The 14427-nt window shown below is 41.1% G+C and overlaps 1 protein-coding gene across 9 annotated transcripts in view; it reads right to left on the bottom strand.

Annotated features, from left to right (window-relative positions):
• Nucleotides 1-14427, bottom strand: part of GRIP1 (glutamate receptor interacting protein 1) — a 623621-nt gene that overhangs the window by 39795 nt on the left and 569399 nt on the right. For all 9 annotated transcript variants that reach the window (XM_087442057.1, XM_087442058.1, XM_087442061.1 and 6 more), the window contains 2 exons: nt 12416-12485; nt 10692-10837 (listed from right to left, as the gene is read on the bottom strand). In XM_087442057.1, the coding sequence (XP_087298183.1) occupies nt 10692-10837; nt 12416-12485 (216 nt within the window). The remainder of the gene's footprint in view (nt 1-10691; nt 10838-12415; nt 12486-14427) is intronic.

Below are 14427 nucleotides of genomic sequence, written 5' to 3'. Positions count from 1 at the left end.
CCTCTAGACTGCGTCCAGGCCTCGCACAAGCTTGCCCAGCATTTGGTAAGTGTGCCATAAATACCTGTGGAATGAACACATGGCTGAGGAGGCAATGTGGGAGGACAGAGTTGTGCAGTGACAAAGAGGTCGGGCCACATAACTCTTATTTTCAGGCTTTACAAGCAAGCTAAGTTGCAATATAAAAAAGTCGATTTGACTCAGGGTTGGAGCAAATGTTAACATGTAAATGGTTAAGTGGGGGCTTAGAGAGATTGGCTTGGAAATCTAGAATCTCCTACATATCATTCCACTGATTGTCTCTTAAAACATGAATCCTATTGACAAATTCATGGATGTGAAAGCAGAGGTTTGAGTGATTCTCTCTCCTCTGCTCTTGAGATCAAGAGCCACATTACGTTTTAGAAAGTAGCACATGCCAGGCTGCCACACTGTCATGAACTAATTTTCGCTATTTAACATTAGTACGAAGGAAAACACTTGTAAATGTGGTCCGCCCAAAGCATTGGCCTGAAAGATGTCATGGGACACCTTCAATATGGTTGGGCGTTTTGACTCTGTCAAGGTTGCAAATATGAAGTCGCAGAATTCAAGGAATTTTATTCACTTATGACAGGCTTAAAGCTTTTGAGCATTTCTTGTTTTATCCCCTGGGCTCGGAAGCTGTGAGTGGTTAAGGAGCTGTTTCATTTCTGTACCTAAAGATACAATGAAATGGTCCAGTAGCTACTTTAACAAAATAGCTTTACAGTCAGGCTGTATCATAGCGAGGCATTAATATAGTCACAATTCTGCAATGAGCTGCTGTTCATTTATGATATGAAACCCTAAAATAAGGAGGAAAAGAAAAGCTTGAATTAACAATTCAATTATCTGTGTGTGCAGTGAAGAATTACAATGAATATAAAATAAAGGTCTATAGAGTAACGTAGGAATTGATGGGTGCTCTCCTGCTTGCACTTACTTTACTTCCGGCCATAGATTGGGAAATCCGGAAGGTACCCATCACCTCCACTTCCTCAATGCTCTACTCCTAATATGCTCCATACTTAGAGAATTAAAGACCATCTACCACACACTGCCATGTTTAAATCAACATCTTAGAGTACACATATCTAATCTAAAATCTAATATAAAATACTAGACAAATTTATATTGGCGGCTCCACATCAAGCCTTCATTAGCTCTGTTTGATGGTTCATAAACTTCTTCCAGGTTTCTACTTAAATTGTGGCCAATAGGCTGGTGATGGTCTGCTAAGATACTGTTGAGAGAAGCGCCAGGAAGCACAGGGTACTCAAAAAAATGGAGGCAGAGGTCAAAAGTCTAAATTTTTCTATACTATGATATATCATCACCCTTCAGAACTGGCTTTGACATAAATGAATAGGGTATTATTGGGTATATTACATGTACTTTGCAGCCTGTGCCACCAACTATATTCTGGGTTAAAGTAGAGGTGAGTCATTTGGTTAGTAAACCCTGGCACAGTTAAATTTTAGTTACCACTGGGCACTCTGCTGGCCATTCATTGTGGGTGTGTATGCCAGTGGAGAGACCCTGACCCTTTATTGCTCTACCCTAGGGCAAGCATGACTGCAACCTTGTCAATGGGCACCAAGCATTCTGGATTTGGCATCAGCTCTTTATGGGAGTTGTAGGAAATGACAGCTGCCCAGCACCTGGGACCCAGGAACGTGTGGGAAGTTATGGTTGGGGACTTTAATCCTGATGAAAACAACCACTGGTCCATGGGAAGCTGAGTGTGAGTGCAGTCCTACTCACTGGGAGAAGGGGAAGAACCTGGTTCTAGTTAGCTCATTCTTCAGGCAACCCAGAGTGAGTGCCCTGTGTTATTTTTGGACAATTCTGCACCTTGTATCACAGAGATGACAAAATAACACCAGAGATGGAGTAAATGGGTTTAGGACAGTCAGTTAAAGGTCACCTTATGTGGGGACAATAGTGATGGAGATGCAAATTAAGAAGATGGTGGCATCTTAACAAAGAAGGACATGTTCCTGTGACCACATTGGGATGGAAGCAGGAAGAACTGATGTTGTGACATTCTTGTGACAGAACTAGAAGCTGATTTCTTATTTCTTCAACAAATTGTCAGAAATAAAAGCCATAAAAGGGAGATTTAAGTGACATTACAACCAAAAGCGATGAGTAGATCTTTCTGAATCCTAATTCAAACCAACTGTTTTTAAATTATCTCTCCATCCATCTATCTATCTATCTATCTATCTATCTATCTATCTATCTATCTATCTACCTATGTATCATCTATCTATTTATCTATACGTGTATACGAAAATCATGGAAATAGGAACATTGAGTGAATATTTGATGATATTAAGAATTATTGCTCATTTTAAATGTGATGATATTTAGTTATATTTATAGTTATATTCTATATTTAGAATGCTTTTAAGAGAGTATTGTTTAGGGATACACTAATAATATTTACAAGATGGAATGATACAATGTCTGGAATTTCTTCAAAAGAATTCAGTGTGTGGGTAGGGTGGGGAAATTAGGGGGGAATATAGAGGAAGCAAGATCCGTCATAAGTTAATAATTGTTGATGCTAGGTGATGTATGATGGTTCATCACACCATTTTTCTCTATTTTTTAAATATCTTTGAAATTTTCATAATAAAATTTTTTAAAAGAAAAAGATATTAATTTCCTTAGAAAACCCGATGTGGATGCCTCGAGTAAACAGATATTTAATCCGTCTGGCTTCCTTACTTTCATAGATGGTGGTGGTGGTGGCTGCCCGCACACTGTCTCATCCAGACCCTTATGGCCCATCTGCCCACCCGGCAAGCTTCCCGGAGCATCCCACTGCCACCTGCCCCAGCAGAGGCCCCACCTCGTCTCTGCCCAGTTTTTCGTAGCAACGTTTCTTCCCAAATTGTGTTCCTGCGTGGAGTCCAGCTTTTGCCCCTCTGCCCCACATCTATTTTCACAGGGCTGCCAACATATGATTCCTTCTCTTTTTTCCCAGGGTATTTCTAAAGCATAAATCTGAATACGTTACTCTCCTACTTGAAGCTTCTCATTGGTTCCCCGATTCCTGGAGAACAAGATCAGCCTGTGTGCAGGAGCTGAGCTGCAGCCTCGGCGTCTCCAGGGCTCACACCATCCATTCCCATCCCAGCCCAGTCTCCTAACTTCTCTCCTCACTGAACCGCCTGCAGTTCCTTCAAAATCACTTTTCTAGGGGCCGGCCCCGTGGCGTAGCGGTTAAGTGCGCGCGCTCCGCTGCTGGCGGCCCAGGTTCAGATCCCAGGCGTGGACCGATGCACCGCTTGTCAGGCCATGCTGAGGCGGCGTCCCATATAAAGTAGAGGAAGATGGGTATGGATGTTAGCTCAGGGCCAGTCTTCCTCAGCAAAAAGAGGAGGATTGGCATGGATGTTAGCTCAGGGCTGATCTTCCTCCCAAACAAACAAACAAAAGCACTTTTCTAACTTCTTTAACCTTGTACTCCCTGTGCACAAACATCTTCTTCCCCTGGAGAGCTTCTACTCTTACTTTAAAACTAGCTCTGATGCCTTGTGTTTCAGGAAGCCTTCATGGCTCCTTAGCTGGGACCGGAGGCCTTTCCTAAGAGACCCTATAGCTCCTGTGTATTCTTCTAGTGTTTCTCAACTTCTTCTTCTTTTTTTTTGTGAGGAAGATTAGCCCTGACCTAACATCTGTTGCCAATCCTCCTCTTTGTGCTGAGGAAGATTGGCCCTGGGCTAATATCCATGCCTATCTTCCTCTATTTTATATGGGATGCTGCCACAGCATGGCTTGATAAGCGGTGTGTAGGTCCGCACCCAGGATCCGAACCTGCTAACCCCAGGCCACCAAGGTGGAGTGTGCGAACTTAACCACTATGCCACCAGGTAGCCCCTCAACTTCTTATTTTAATTCTTGCCCCCCTTCCCCGCCAAGGAGAAAAATTAAATTAAATTTAAATTCTCCCTTACAAAAGAAATTAAATAAGAAGGAATACGATTCAGCCGGGCAGCGTTGGGCTTTGGAGGGCCACACACCATTGTAATGTAACACCTAAGATTCTTTGCTCCCCGAGAACCAATTTTTGCCCCCATCTATAATGCATGTTCTAGCATATACTTTTCACTCTATGTTTTAATTCATTCTCTGTCTCCTCCATTAGATAGGAACACCTTGAAAACAAAAGATTTTTATCTTCTTATCCCCAAGGCCTAGAACTATCTCTGGCCCCAAGGAGACTTCAGCCAATGCCTGAACAAACCAGCAAAAGGATGAATGGATGTCGGCATGCGGCCATTGGTTCCGAGGGGAGAGGTCTCTAAGAGAACTTGTGAGTCACTGGCTCCGAGGGGAGAGGTTTCTAAGAGAACTTGTGAGTCACTGGCTCCGAGGGGAGAGGTCTCTAAGAGAGCTTGTGCATTGTTGGTTCCACGGCAAGAGGTTTCTAAGAAAGCTTGTGTGTCACCCTCCCTGCTACTCCAAGGTCTAGCTTCCTTCTCCAAGATGATGCAGACCCAAACTGGCTCATCCAAAGTGTGAGAATGAGACCTGGGCTGCCACCTTGGGAACCAGCAGAACTAGAGTTTCCTCCCCCCACGGTTCCAAGAGCATTTGCGTGGCTTCAGGCTGCATTTCCAATTCCGTCTGCCTTCTCGGGCTTTCGCCCAACTGGCAGCTGTAAGGCCCGCAGCTCGGGGGGAGGGTGATAACTGCCATTTATGCTCAGACCGTTTTGGAGGTGGAAGCGCTCCAAGCCACTCTCTCCTTGAGGCGGCCCCAGCTTAGAAAGGAGCAACTGGACTATCTAACCAGAACAGAAACTTTCTGAGAAGGAAAAACGCAGGATCACCAGTAAGTTCCAAAGTGAGCCTACACAGATGTTAATGATACTGTAAGCAGCTTTTATATCACAACAGAAGGTTTACAACTATTAGTGAAAGACATGAAAGGGGGCCAGCCTACTTGTTTGTTCTGCTCGGTTCTAGTTAAGGAAATTAATGGGACCACGGAACAGATGCAAAATTGCAGCATTACTTATCTGCAATGTTATTTTCGGGCTTCTTGAGTGCTGCTTGTTCAACAAAACGAACACTATCTGGCTTGAATCCATAATGGCAGCTGCTTCTACGGCCAAATAGGCTTGGATTGGGGAGAGAGCCTTTGGAATGCATAAATGCACAGGTCAATCAAAGTTCACTTCAACTAAAAGAGATGGGATCTATTTCAGACTACGGCTACACTTCTCGGAGTTGGACAGGCCTGAGAAAATAAACCACTTAGAACACTCCCTATGGCTTCTTTGCTTTTGTGTGGTCATCTTACTTCGCCATATCGAAACCATGTTCCAAGGAGTTGTTGAGTGTTTAAGAGCAGAATTTGAATTTCTTTAGGTAAGGGATCATTTATAAGTCTCCAAGTCAGCTTGCCTTGTGACAGTGCTTCTCAAAGTGTGGTCCTGGGGCCAGTAACTTTACATCATCTGAGAACTCGTAAGAAATACAAATTCTCAGCTCCCGCCCAGACCTGGAGGAATCAGAAACTCGGGGGGAGGGGCCTAGTCATCTGTGTTTTATAAGCACTCTGGGTGATTCTGATGCTGACTTGGGTTTGAGAGATGAAGCATGAAAAAAGAGAAGAGTACTTTTTGTTGTTTCAATCTATTATAGGTTCTTCCTGCAGCCAGCCTCTTGCCAAAACAAGCCCTGCCACTGCTCCTAGCACAGCCAGGATCATTCTTGGTTGCTGGTGATGGGGCATCTCTGCTACTTCAATCTAGTTAAGGAGAAAGAACCAGCTGCAGATTACTTAGCTGGCTTAACACTGATGAGCTGAAAAAGAAATATGAAAGCCCAAATCTTTGAAGGCTAGGTTTAACTGGTACTAAGGCTATATTTGCATAAGACTCCATGTGGAAATGTGTAAAATTATATTGCTTTGGGTGGAACAAGTTGCAGTCTGGAAATGTTCTACGCAGAAAAGAGCCCATGAAGGTAAAATGCTCAATTTATGGTCTCTAAAAACATGCTATGTATTAGAAGCGAGCTGCTCTAAATCGAGAGAGAAATCATTAGCAGCTGGATATTTGATTGGTGCAAAGGCAGTAATACAAAGCAGACCCCTGGAAATGATTTGGGACAGATTTGGAAGCCTCCATCTATATCTTCCCACAGCTCCCCCCAAATGCTCTACTGTTTTGCTTCAGGCTCCTTCTCAGACCTCCAAACTCTCCCCTCTTCATTTACATCGGATCTACAGGCAATCAAGGCAAAACAATAGGTTTTATTTCAAGAGGGTTATTTGCATCTTTGGGGGCCTGGGGATTGGGTAACAGCCTTGTCCTGGAGCCTTGGACCCAGGTGAGAACCATCTGGCTCCTCTAGATTTATGTTCTGTGGTTATGAACGATGACTAATGCAAAAGCTCCTGAAGGCAGAGCAGTCACTGAACAGAAGAGGGAATCCTGACAACCCCAAGTGTTCCAAAACATTTGGCCACCATAAAATAAAGCTAAAATTAATTTTAAAAAATCCTAATAATGGCTGTTGATAGTTAGCATTTATTGGGCCTTACTAGGTGTCACACATGATTGCTGAGTGCTTAAGTATATTATCTTTCTTGATCCTTAAAACAGCCCTGTGAAGTAGGCATTAATGGACACTTAGAGACAAGGAAACTGATGCTCAGAGAAGTTAATTTCCCAAGTTTCCCAGCCTGTCGGCTGTGAAGCCAGTCTAGTGTTGAGGGTCATGTCATTCTACTGCCTCCTCCAGCCTGGGCTAGAAAGGGAGTAGATTCAGACTCTCTTGAACACCTCATTCAATACTTCAGTAAACAATAATGACCAGTGGTCACTGACCAAATACTGTGGCCTCACTCTCTGCTTTAAGTCTTTTAATGGCTCCCCATTGGTTTCTCGGGCAAAGTTCAAATTTCCTAACATGGTTTAGCAGGACCATAATGATCTGGCTCCAGTGTACCTTCCTGGCTCACCTCCTACTGAGTCCTACACACACTTTATGCCTCAGCTCCATCTGCTCCTGGGATGTGCCATGCTCTCTGACCTCCTGCACTGGCTCATACTCCTCCTCTGGTTAATTCTAACAGCACCACCCAGACACTTTCAAGACCAAGGTTGTCAGAAGCATCTCCTTGAGCTCCCCAGGATCCAATGGATGCCTCCATATTCTCTTAACATTTTGTGCATACACCTAGGACATTAATCATATTGTTAATTATTGATTTTCTTCTGTTTCTCCTATAAGGTGGTGACTAATTTAAGGGCAGGGATTGTGTCTTTTTTAATCTAAGAACTGGAAGTCGATAGCACAGTACCTGGCACCTTATAGACACTATATGAATGCTGATGGCATGTCCGAATGAAAAACAAGACTGACATCGTTTGAGAGTAGTTCGACCATCTCCTTGGGTAAGGGACAGGACAGAGCAGTGAAGTTAGTGCAGCTGGTGCAGTAATATGCTTACATTTTGAAGCAACATCTGTTAAACCCGATTGTGGTATTGCCAGCTTAGGAAACCAAGTTATATCAAGTATGGTTATAAACTTTCGGTAACTGGTGAGAGAACCAAGGATGGAGAGGAGCAGACAGTTAAGGAAAGAACTGGAAGACTCCCGGAGTACAGAAAGTCCAATATGAGCATGAGCAATATTTCAGGGAGTGCAGAATATACAATGAATATTACCATTTTAAAACATTGAGACAAAGAATGGCGGTAATTCAACTCGCCAGCTTAATTTCAGATGAAGCACAGTATAAAACTTCCAACATCAGTGACTGTTGTTAATGATTAATGCTTATTTCCCACTCATTTATACCTTGATGAAGGATCAAAACAAATGCGGGGAAAGGCATCTCAGGATGTAATCATAAAAGTAGTCCCCACCTATTTAACGCTGACTGTGCCAGTAAATCTCTCTCTCAAGTTACAACAGCTCCCAAGGTGCGTATTAGGATGTGCGCGTTACTGAAAATGGAGCTGAACCTCAGACAGGTTAAACAACTTGCCCAAACTCATGTAGCACAATTGTGCTGGACTTCTACTCAGGTCTGACTTTAAAGTGCATACTTTTTATGACCACACAGTCTTCCTTGAACTAATCTATAACCAGGGTTTACATTTTGAATAATTATTCCCCCTTGCTTTGCTCTGAAGAAAAAAGAATTCAGTTACTCAAACTATATGTGTATTTTCTTGGGGGAAGAGGATACTAGGATCACTCAAATTCTTCCAAGTCAATGATCAGATGATAATTTTCAAATAGTGGTCTGTTACAAAAACATGTCTGAATGAGTATATATTTTAGTACACCAACTTGAGAAAATCTGGTTTGGGTAAATATGTCTCTCAACCTATATTTATGGTTTTATTTTGGGTAGGTGCAGGGTTTTCAATGGAAGGATTTTGGATTGTAAAAATAAGACCTCTTAAAAATTAAAAAAATACTTAATAACTACGATAATTGCCATAATATTAGGCATAGGGATTGTAAAGGGAAAGGTGTAAAGGGACAAAAGTGAGCTGAAGGAAAGAAGTATCTGAAAGTGAGATCTGGCTCTTCAAGTGCTCAGTTGTTTCTGAAACTCCTTCCAAAGTTGTGTGCCCAGCCTGGCTTTGGAACTGGGAACATGGCCAACTGAGAGCACTATACATATTCATCTCTGCCTTGGCTTTTTCACTCTGCAAGGAAGGTAGCTGAGATCTGCTTAGCTCAGCAAATCATGCAAAATGGGTTTCTCCACAGGGCTTTGCCTCTTCACTAGGACAGAACCCAGGCTGATGCTGAAGGCTTCACCCTTATTTTGAAATAAATTCCCAAAGGAAAGTGCAATTGAAGCATGCTTGTAAGGAGAGGAATGCAAATGTTTGTACAGAAAATCAGTTGCTTGGGAAATAATGAGTAGAAACCTATGCATATTTTTCAATGTTGGTTATAAAATATATTTGGATATGATCATCCTTACCAGCTGTACTGATGGATGTAGCTACCAACTTGTTTGGCTTTGAATAAGAATCATAGACACATGGCCTGACATGACCACGAACTCTAGATCTAGATAGTTTGGGTACAGGCGATTCCAGAACATTGACAATAATTCATTATTGGTTCGGAAGAAATTACATACAGTAGCAGCTCTCTTAACTAATCTCCCTTTAACCAGTTTACTGAGTTAATTGTAGCTCTTCAACCTCTTTGTAAACAGGGAGGCTCCAGAGTAATAGGTTTCTCTCTCTAGTCCCTCTGTGCACCTCTGTTCCTGCTACCGATTGAGTTGTAAGCTTAAAAATTTAAAGTCAATTATGTTTATTCCCAAGCCTGTTTATGCCAGTTTTACTTGTTATTCTGACTATGTAATTTAATGAATCTTACATAACCTATGAAATATGAGTATAGTGGTTCTATGAAAACAAAATTAAATGCTTTGGAAAGATTCAATAAGGAAGGTCATTAGGCAAAAATCTACTGTTAATTACATAGAGGAAAAACTTCAAAACGTTGGGGAAATAATCTAGATGGAGTAAGCATTCAAACTGCTTTAAATTCTCTAAATTCTCACTGTATTAAAATAAACCAAAAGCCAAAACCAGAAATCATAAACTGTATATTTGGGTCTGGTTTAGGCAAACAAACAAGTACAAGGGCTTGTAACTATAACCAGCAGAATGATATTCACAGGAAAGACGTCGGCGTCACCCATAAAACTGGCAAAATTTTAAATTAAATGTTTATGTTAGTCATAGATATCACTTTCTATAATTCCCCACATTGGCTAACTCTTTCAATTAATGGACGTTGTCCCATTAGCTCTAGGTTCTTATCATAATCAGATAAAAGGATTCTACTGCAGGGCTACTCAAGTTGTGCTCCTCAGGCCACAGCAGCGTCACAGGAGGTTAGTTAGAAATGCAGCACCTCAGGCCCCCTCTGGGCAGCGCCCAGGAACTGTGTTTTGACCAGCTTTTCAGGTGACTCTCAGGCACACTGCCCCACTGTATTCACACGTCACTGGAGGCACTAAAACGGGGTACAGACTAATCAGGAATCACAAAAATTTCCTTTTATTCTGACTCAGCAATCCTACTTATAAGAATATTTCCTAAGGAAATAATTCAAAAGAAGAAGAAAAGTGAATAAAGATATCCACACAGGAAGATATCCATGATTGTACCATCTGCAATAATGAACACTTGGAAGCAGTCTAAGTAAGGAGAGAAGAATGGTAAATAAATTACAGGCAGTAAATAAAAATGATATATATTAAAGATTTGTGACATGGTAATGTGTTTATAAAGTTAAGTAAAACTAACATGCACCATGGTTATAATTATGTCATATAAATATCAACCAGCAAATAACTAGTTCCCCTGGATTAGGGTGGTACTGAGTAATGATTTAGTTTTCATCTTTAAAAGTTATTTTAATATAGTTGTAATAATGTTTATATAATAAAAATATCTTAATTATATCATTTAAAGGCACCATTATTTAAAATTCATACTACACTCTCAGCGCACAGTTTAAAGACCCCTTTAACTACGTAAAACACCATGGCAATGTCATCGCCAGCTGTTGTGTGAAAACATCAAGATCTGATATCTTTTGTGACAGATGGGCCGTTAGGGAAGTCAGTCTTAGCTAAGGAGGCTCTCAGTACCTGAATTATCCTCATCTTTGCGGATTTTGAGCTTCACCAGTTCTTCGCACTGCTGGAGGATCTGAACCGCGTCCTCCATGGAACAGTTGTCCAGCCGGATGTTGTCTATTGCAAGTAACTTGTCCCCAAGTTCCAGGGTTCCAGTTCTGTTAGTAAAACGCAGAGCAACACAAGATTAACGATGAGCACTTCACCAGGCCATTCAAGAAGCATTAAGCATCAAGCAGCATTATGGTAGTCTTTAGAGGAAAAAGCAAGATAATGTTTTTAAATTGCACTTTATTGACAACCCCCCCTTTTTTTCCAGTCTTATTTTGGATGGCTGCTGTGACATTAAATTGCAGAGTATTAAAAACATTTTTTCTTATGCTTTCTTCCATCAGACCAGGACAACCACATAAGCTTCACTCAGGAATCCTAAGGTTCCTAGGAAGGTGGGTGACGGGCCGGGTTTACAGAGACCTGGTCCTCACGCTTCTCGATGTTTTGCACCACTTTTGATCCCTGGCAGTCCAGATACGAGGAGAGGGTTGAGGGAGTGAGGGAGTCAAGGTGGGATGGACTGAGCGGAGGTCTGAGTCTTGGTGTCTCCGCCATCTCCACCTGCAGCAGGAAATCAGTGTGGCTGCAGTGGGGAGAAGAGGTGGGTCTGATGCTACCTGTCTGGAAGGCGGCCGTGGAGAGTCTAAGACTGCCTGTGGACCACGCAGCTCTGTTGAAAGTTTTTAAGGTCCATCATGAAATGAGAAACATAATGAGAATGTATACATGTTTGTGTGTGCATGTATGTATGCACACACATATTTGTAAGGAAGGTGATGTTTTGGTAAGAACTATCCTTTATGTGTTATGTCTGTGACGGAGATTGCTCATTGCTTCCCAGCATCCATTATCCCCTTCCTTCTTCTGGGTCACCCCCTAAAAATGTGCACCCCAGACCCTCTCGGCACCACCCCCACCTCCCCTCTATGGCTAGACTGGAGCAAGCTGGTGAGGGCGGCTTGTTTGACCCATTCTACTTGTGAGCCTTGTTGTCACAGCATCTGAGCCTACACCTATACACCTAAACTCATACCATGTCATTCCTACTTTTTAAGTGTTAAAATATTTCTTTAATAAAATGACTGTGATAATAGATGGGATTTTTTTTTAAAGTCCTTTACTGGAAAATAAAAAGAAAGTTAACAGTCTTATATTAGTATTCCCAATCATCTAAAAAATAATTTTGATTTGTGAAATCAAAAGTTTGAGATGCCCTGATTCTGATGGTATATGGACCAAATAGGAGACATGAACACTGTTTAAGGCTCCAGGATCTGGCTTGCCCAGAGAGGACATTCTGGCACCTAGTAAAGCTTCCCACAAACTACTATCTCCAGGTGGGTGTCTCACATAATTAGGGCCACTTTCAGCTTTTTAGCTGCAAAATGAAAGATGGAAGATGATAAGTGAAGGAGAGCCTATGCTGGGCTCATGAAAGACCCTAAAGTCATTTTCAGGTAATTATTGTCTGTACTGGGTGCAGAAATAAATTGACACGAGGGGGGAGATCCATATAGTCATTGTCACTAGGGATGTCAAATATGATGGATCAATAGTGGCTGCCTGGAAAATATTGAGAATACCATGATCCGTTAGCAAGGTCTGCCTAGGGTGTGGAAGTGGTCATTTCTGCTTTAATTAAGAAATGCCTTGGAATGAACCAGAAAATCCATTTTCCTTACCTGTGTGCCACACTGCCTTTTTTGATATCTGATATGACAAGGGGGTCTCCTGGTTTTCTACTGGATGGTGCTGCAATAACAAAGATAGAATAGTCAGATCTTTATGCCCACGATTCACCCCCCACTGCACATTTCCTCTGTTTATAACAACTGTTAAGAAGAGTTTGTATGTAAAGCAAAGATGATCAACAAATTAATTGGAAAATGTGCACATTATATCTTCTTGATATAAAAATGTTTGCATTAAAGTTTAATAAACTTAAAAACTAAAGCAAAGTCCTTTTGAATTTGCAATTGGAGAAATCAGTTGGAGAGCTGCCCAGCAGGTTTAAATCTATTTCAATCTGTGATTCTCAAGAGAGGGAGGTGGAGGGTGGATACTCCAACAGGAGAGTGTTAAAAGCAACTGGGGGCTCCCCTTAGTGGTACTCATATGTGTTCCCTTCTCCCATCCCTTCCCTTGCTCCTTCCCAGTGAGGAGACACCAGTCTTTATGGGACCCTGCCATATTACTCAAGTGTACTGGGTGGGAAAGTGGATGAGAATCACTAATTTAAAGTTGTTCTTTTTTTTTTTCAGAAGGAAGTCTTTTGCTAGATTGACTGTAAATCTTAAAATTTTGCTAACAAATTCATACCTACAATGCTCTGAAATGTTCTGAAATGTGACTGTTTTATTTTATTGACAGTAGTAAATATTTGGTGCTACTTAATTATATTTTATACATATTCATATTCTAAACATGTACATGTAACTTTTATTGAGTTTACAGATAAAACTAATATCCTGTCCAGTGGTCAGTTTTGAGCTTTATAACTTTTCTTAGGAATATTTCCATTTGATGAGAAAGAAAAACAATTAGTAATGAGTCACTTGGAATTAATCCTGAAAATAAACTATAGTCCATATAAGCACAAAAATATCTTGACCTAGAAAGTGTACATTTAATTTAGTAGTTCGATAGTCAAAATTAACCATACCAACATTTGTAAAAAACAATTTTCCTCTGAGAGATGTTTTGCCAATCTAAAGCCTGGAGTGATTTCCTTTTAACGATCATTAAAAGGCCCCTAAAGTAAGATTTTATTATAAACAGTCTGATCACCCCATAACAATCATAGAACCATATCATATCCCTTAATCCCATCTGAATCCCAGGAAAATGTTTATGCACAAGAACAGCTGGTTTAATGTCTCAACACAACATTGAAAGGAAAAGCAAACACACATACCGATACCTTACCCACTGTCTAAATTAGTCCATAGTAAATGTTAACGCGACTTCATTCAATCATTATTCTTAGCTTCTAGCAAAGAATGCAAAACATTCCACTCACTACAATTAATTTATAATTCAAGCTTCCACTCATTGATTTGATATAATTCATCTAGAGAAAGATAAACATCTGGCATTTTTACTCATGTCACGTTTCAGAACTGCAAATTGTTTTGGGCATAGGGCACAAAAATAAAAACTTTGTTATTACCAGCAAACACAACTTTTCTAGCATCTGCCAGTGAATTTACACAATATTTTGCCAAGCTGTAGTAATCATCACAGAGCACTCAATGTTTCTCTTGGTTTTTTAAAAAATCCATGTTCCACTGAAATGGTCTGAAACAAAACAATAGTGGAGGCAACAGAATAGATCAAACCCATCTCTGTCATCTTTGCAACAGAGGAAAATATCACTGCGACCTCTTGGACAAACCCACACAGCTTTGCAGAGAGGTTTGAAACTGCTTATGGTCTACAGACATGTATGGTGGTCATTCACACATTTACTAGATTCTTCTCTTTCTCCTATAACCAAGTCCATACCTGAGACTTGAAAGGTTCATCAGAGTAGATGCCCAGTGGAGTGATGAAGTGAACCCAGAAGTGGGTCTAAATCTGTATGAGCTCTGACATTGTCACCACCATGCCCACAAGGCACATTAAATGTGGCAATGCATGCTCTGGGAGCTCAATCGTGGTCTGCCCACCATAGCACCATGTTTTAATTCTCCAG

The sequence above is a fragment of the Ceratotherium simum genome, chromosome 17 (assembly GCF_057802395.1).
Source record: "Ceratotherium simum simum isolate JZ-2026a chromosome 17, ASM5780239v1, whole genome shotgun sequence".
NCBI lineage: Eukaryota > Metazoa > Chordata > Mammalia > Perissodactyla > Rhinocerotidae > Ceratotherium > Ceratotherium simum.
Note: the sequence above shows the minus strand (reverse complement) of the source record. Positions and strands in the feature narration are given on the sequence as shown.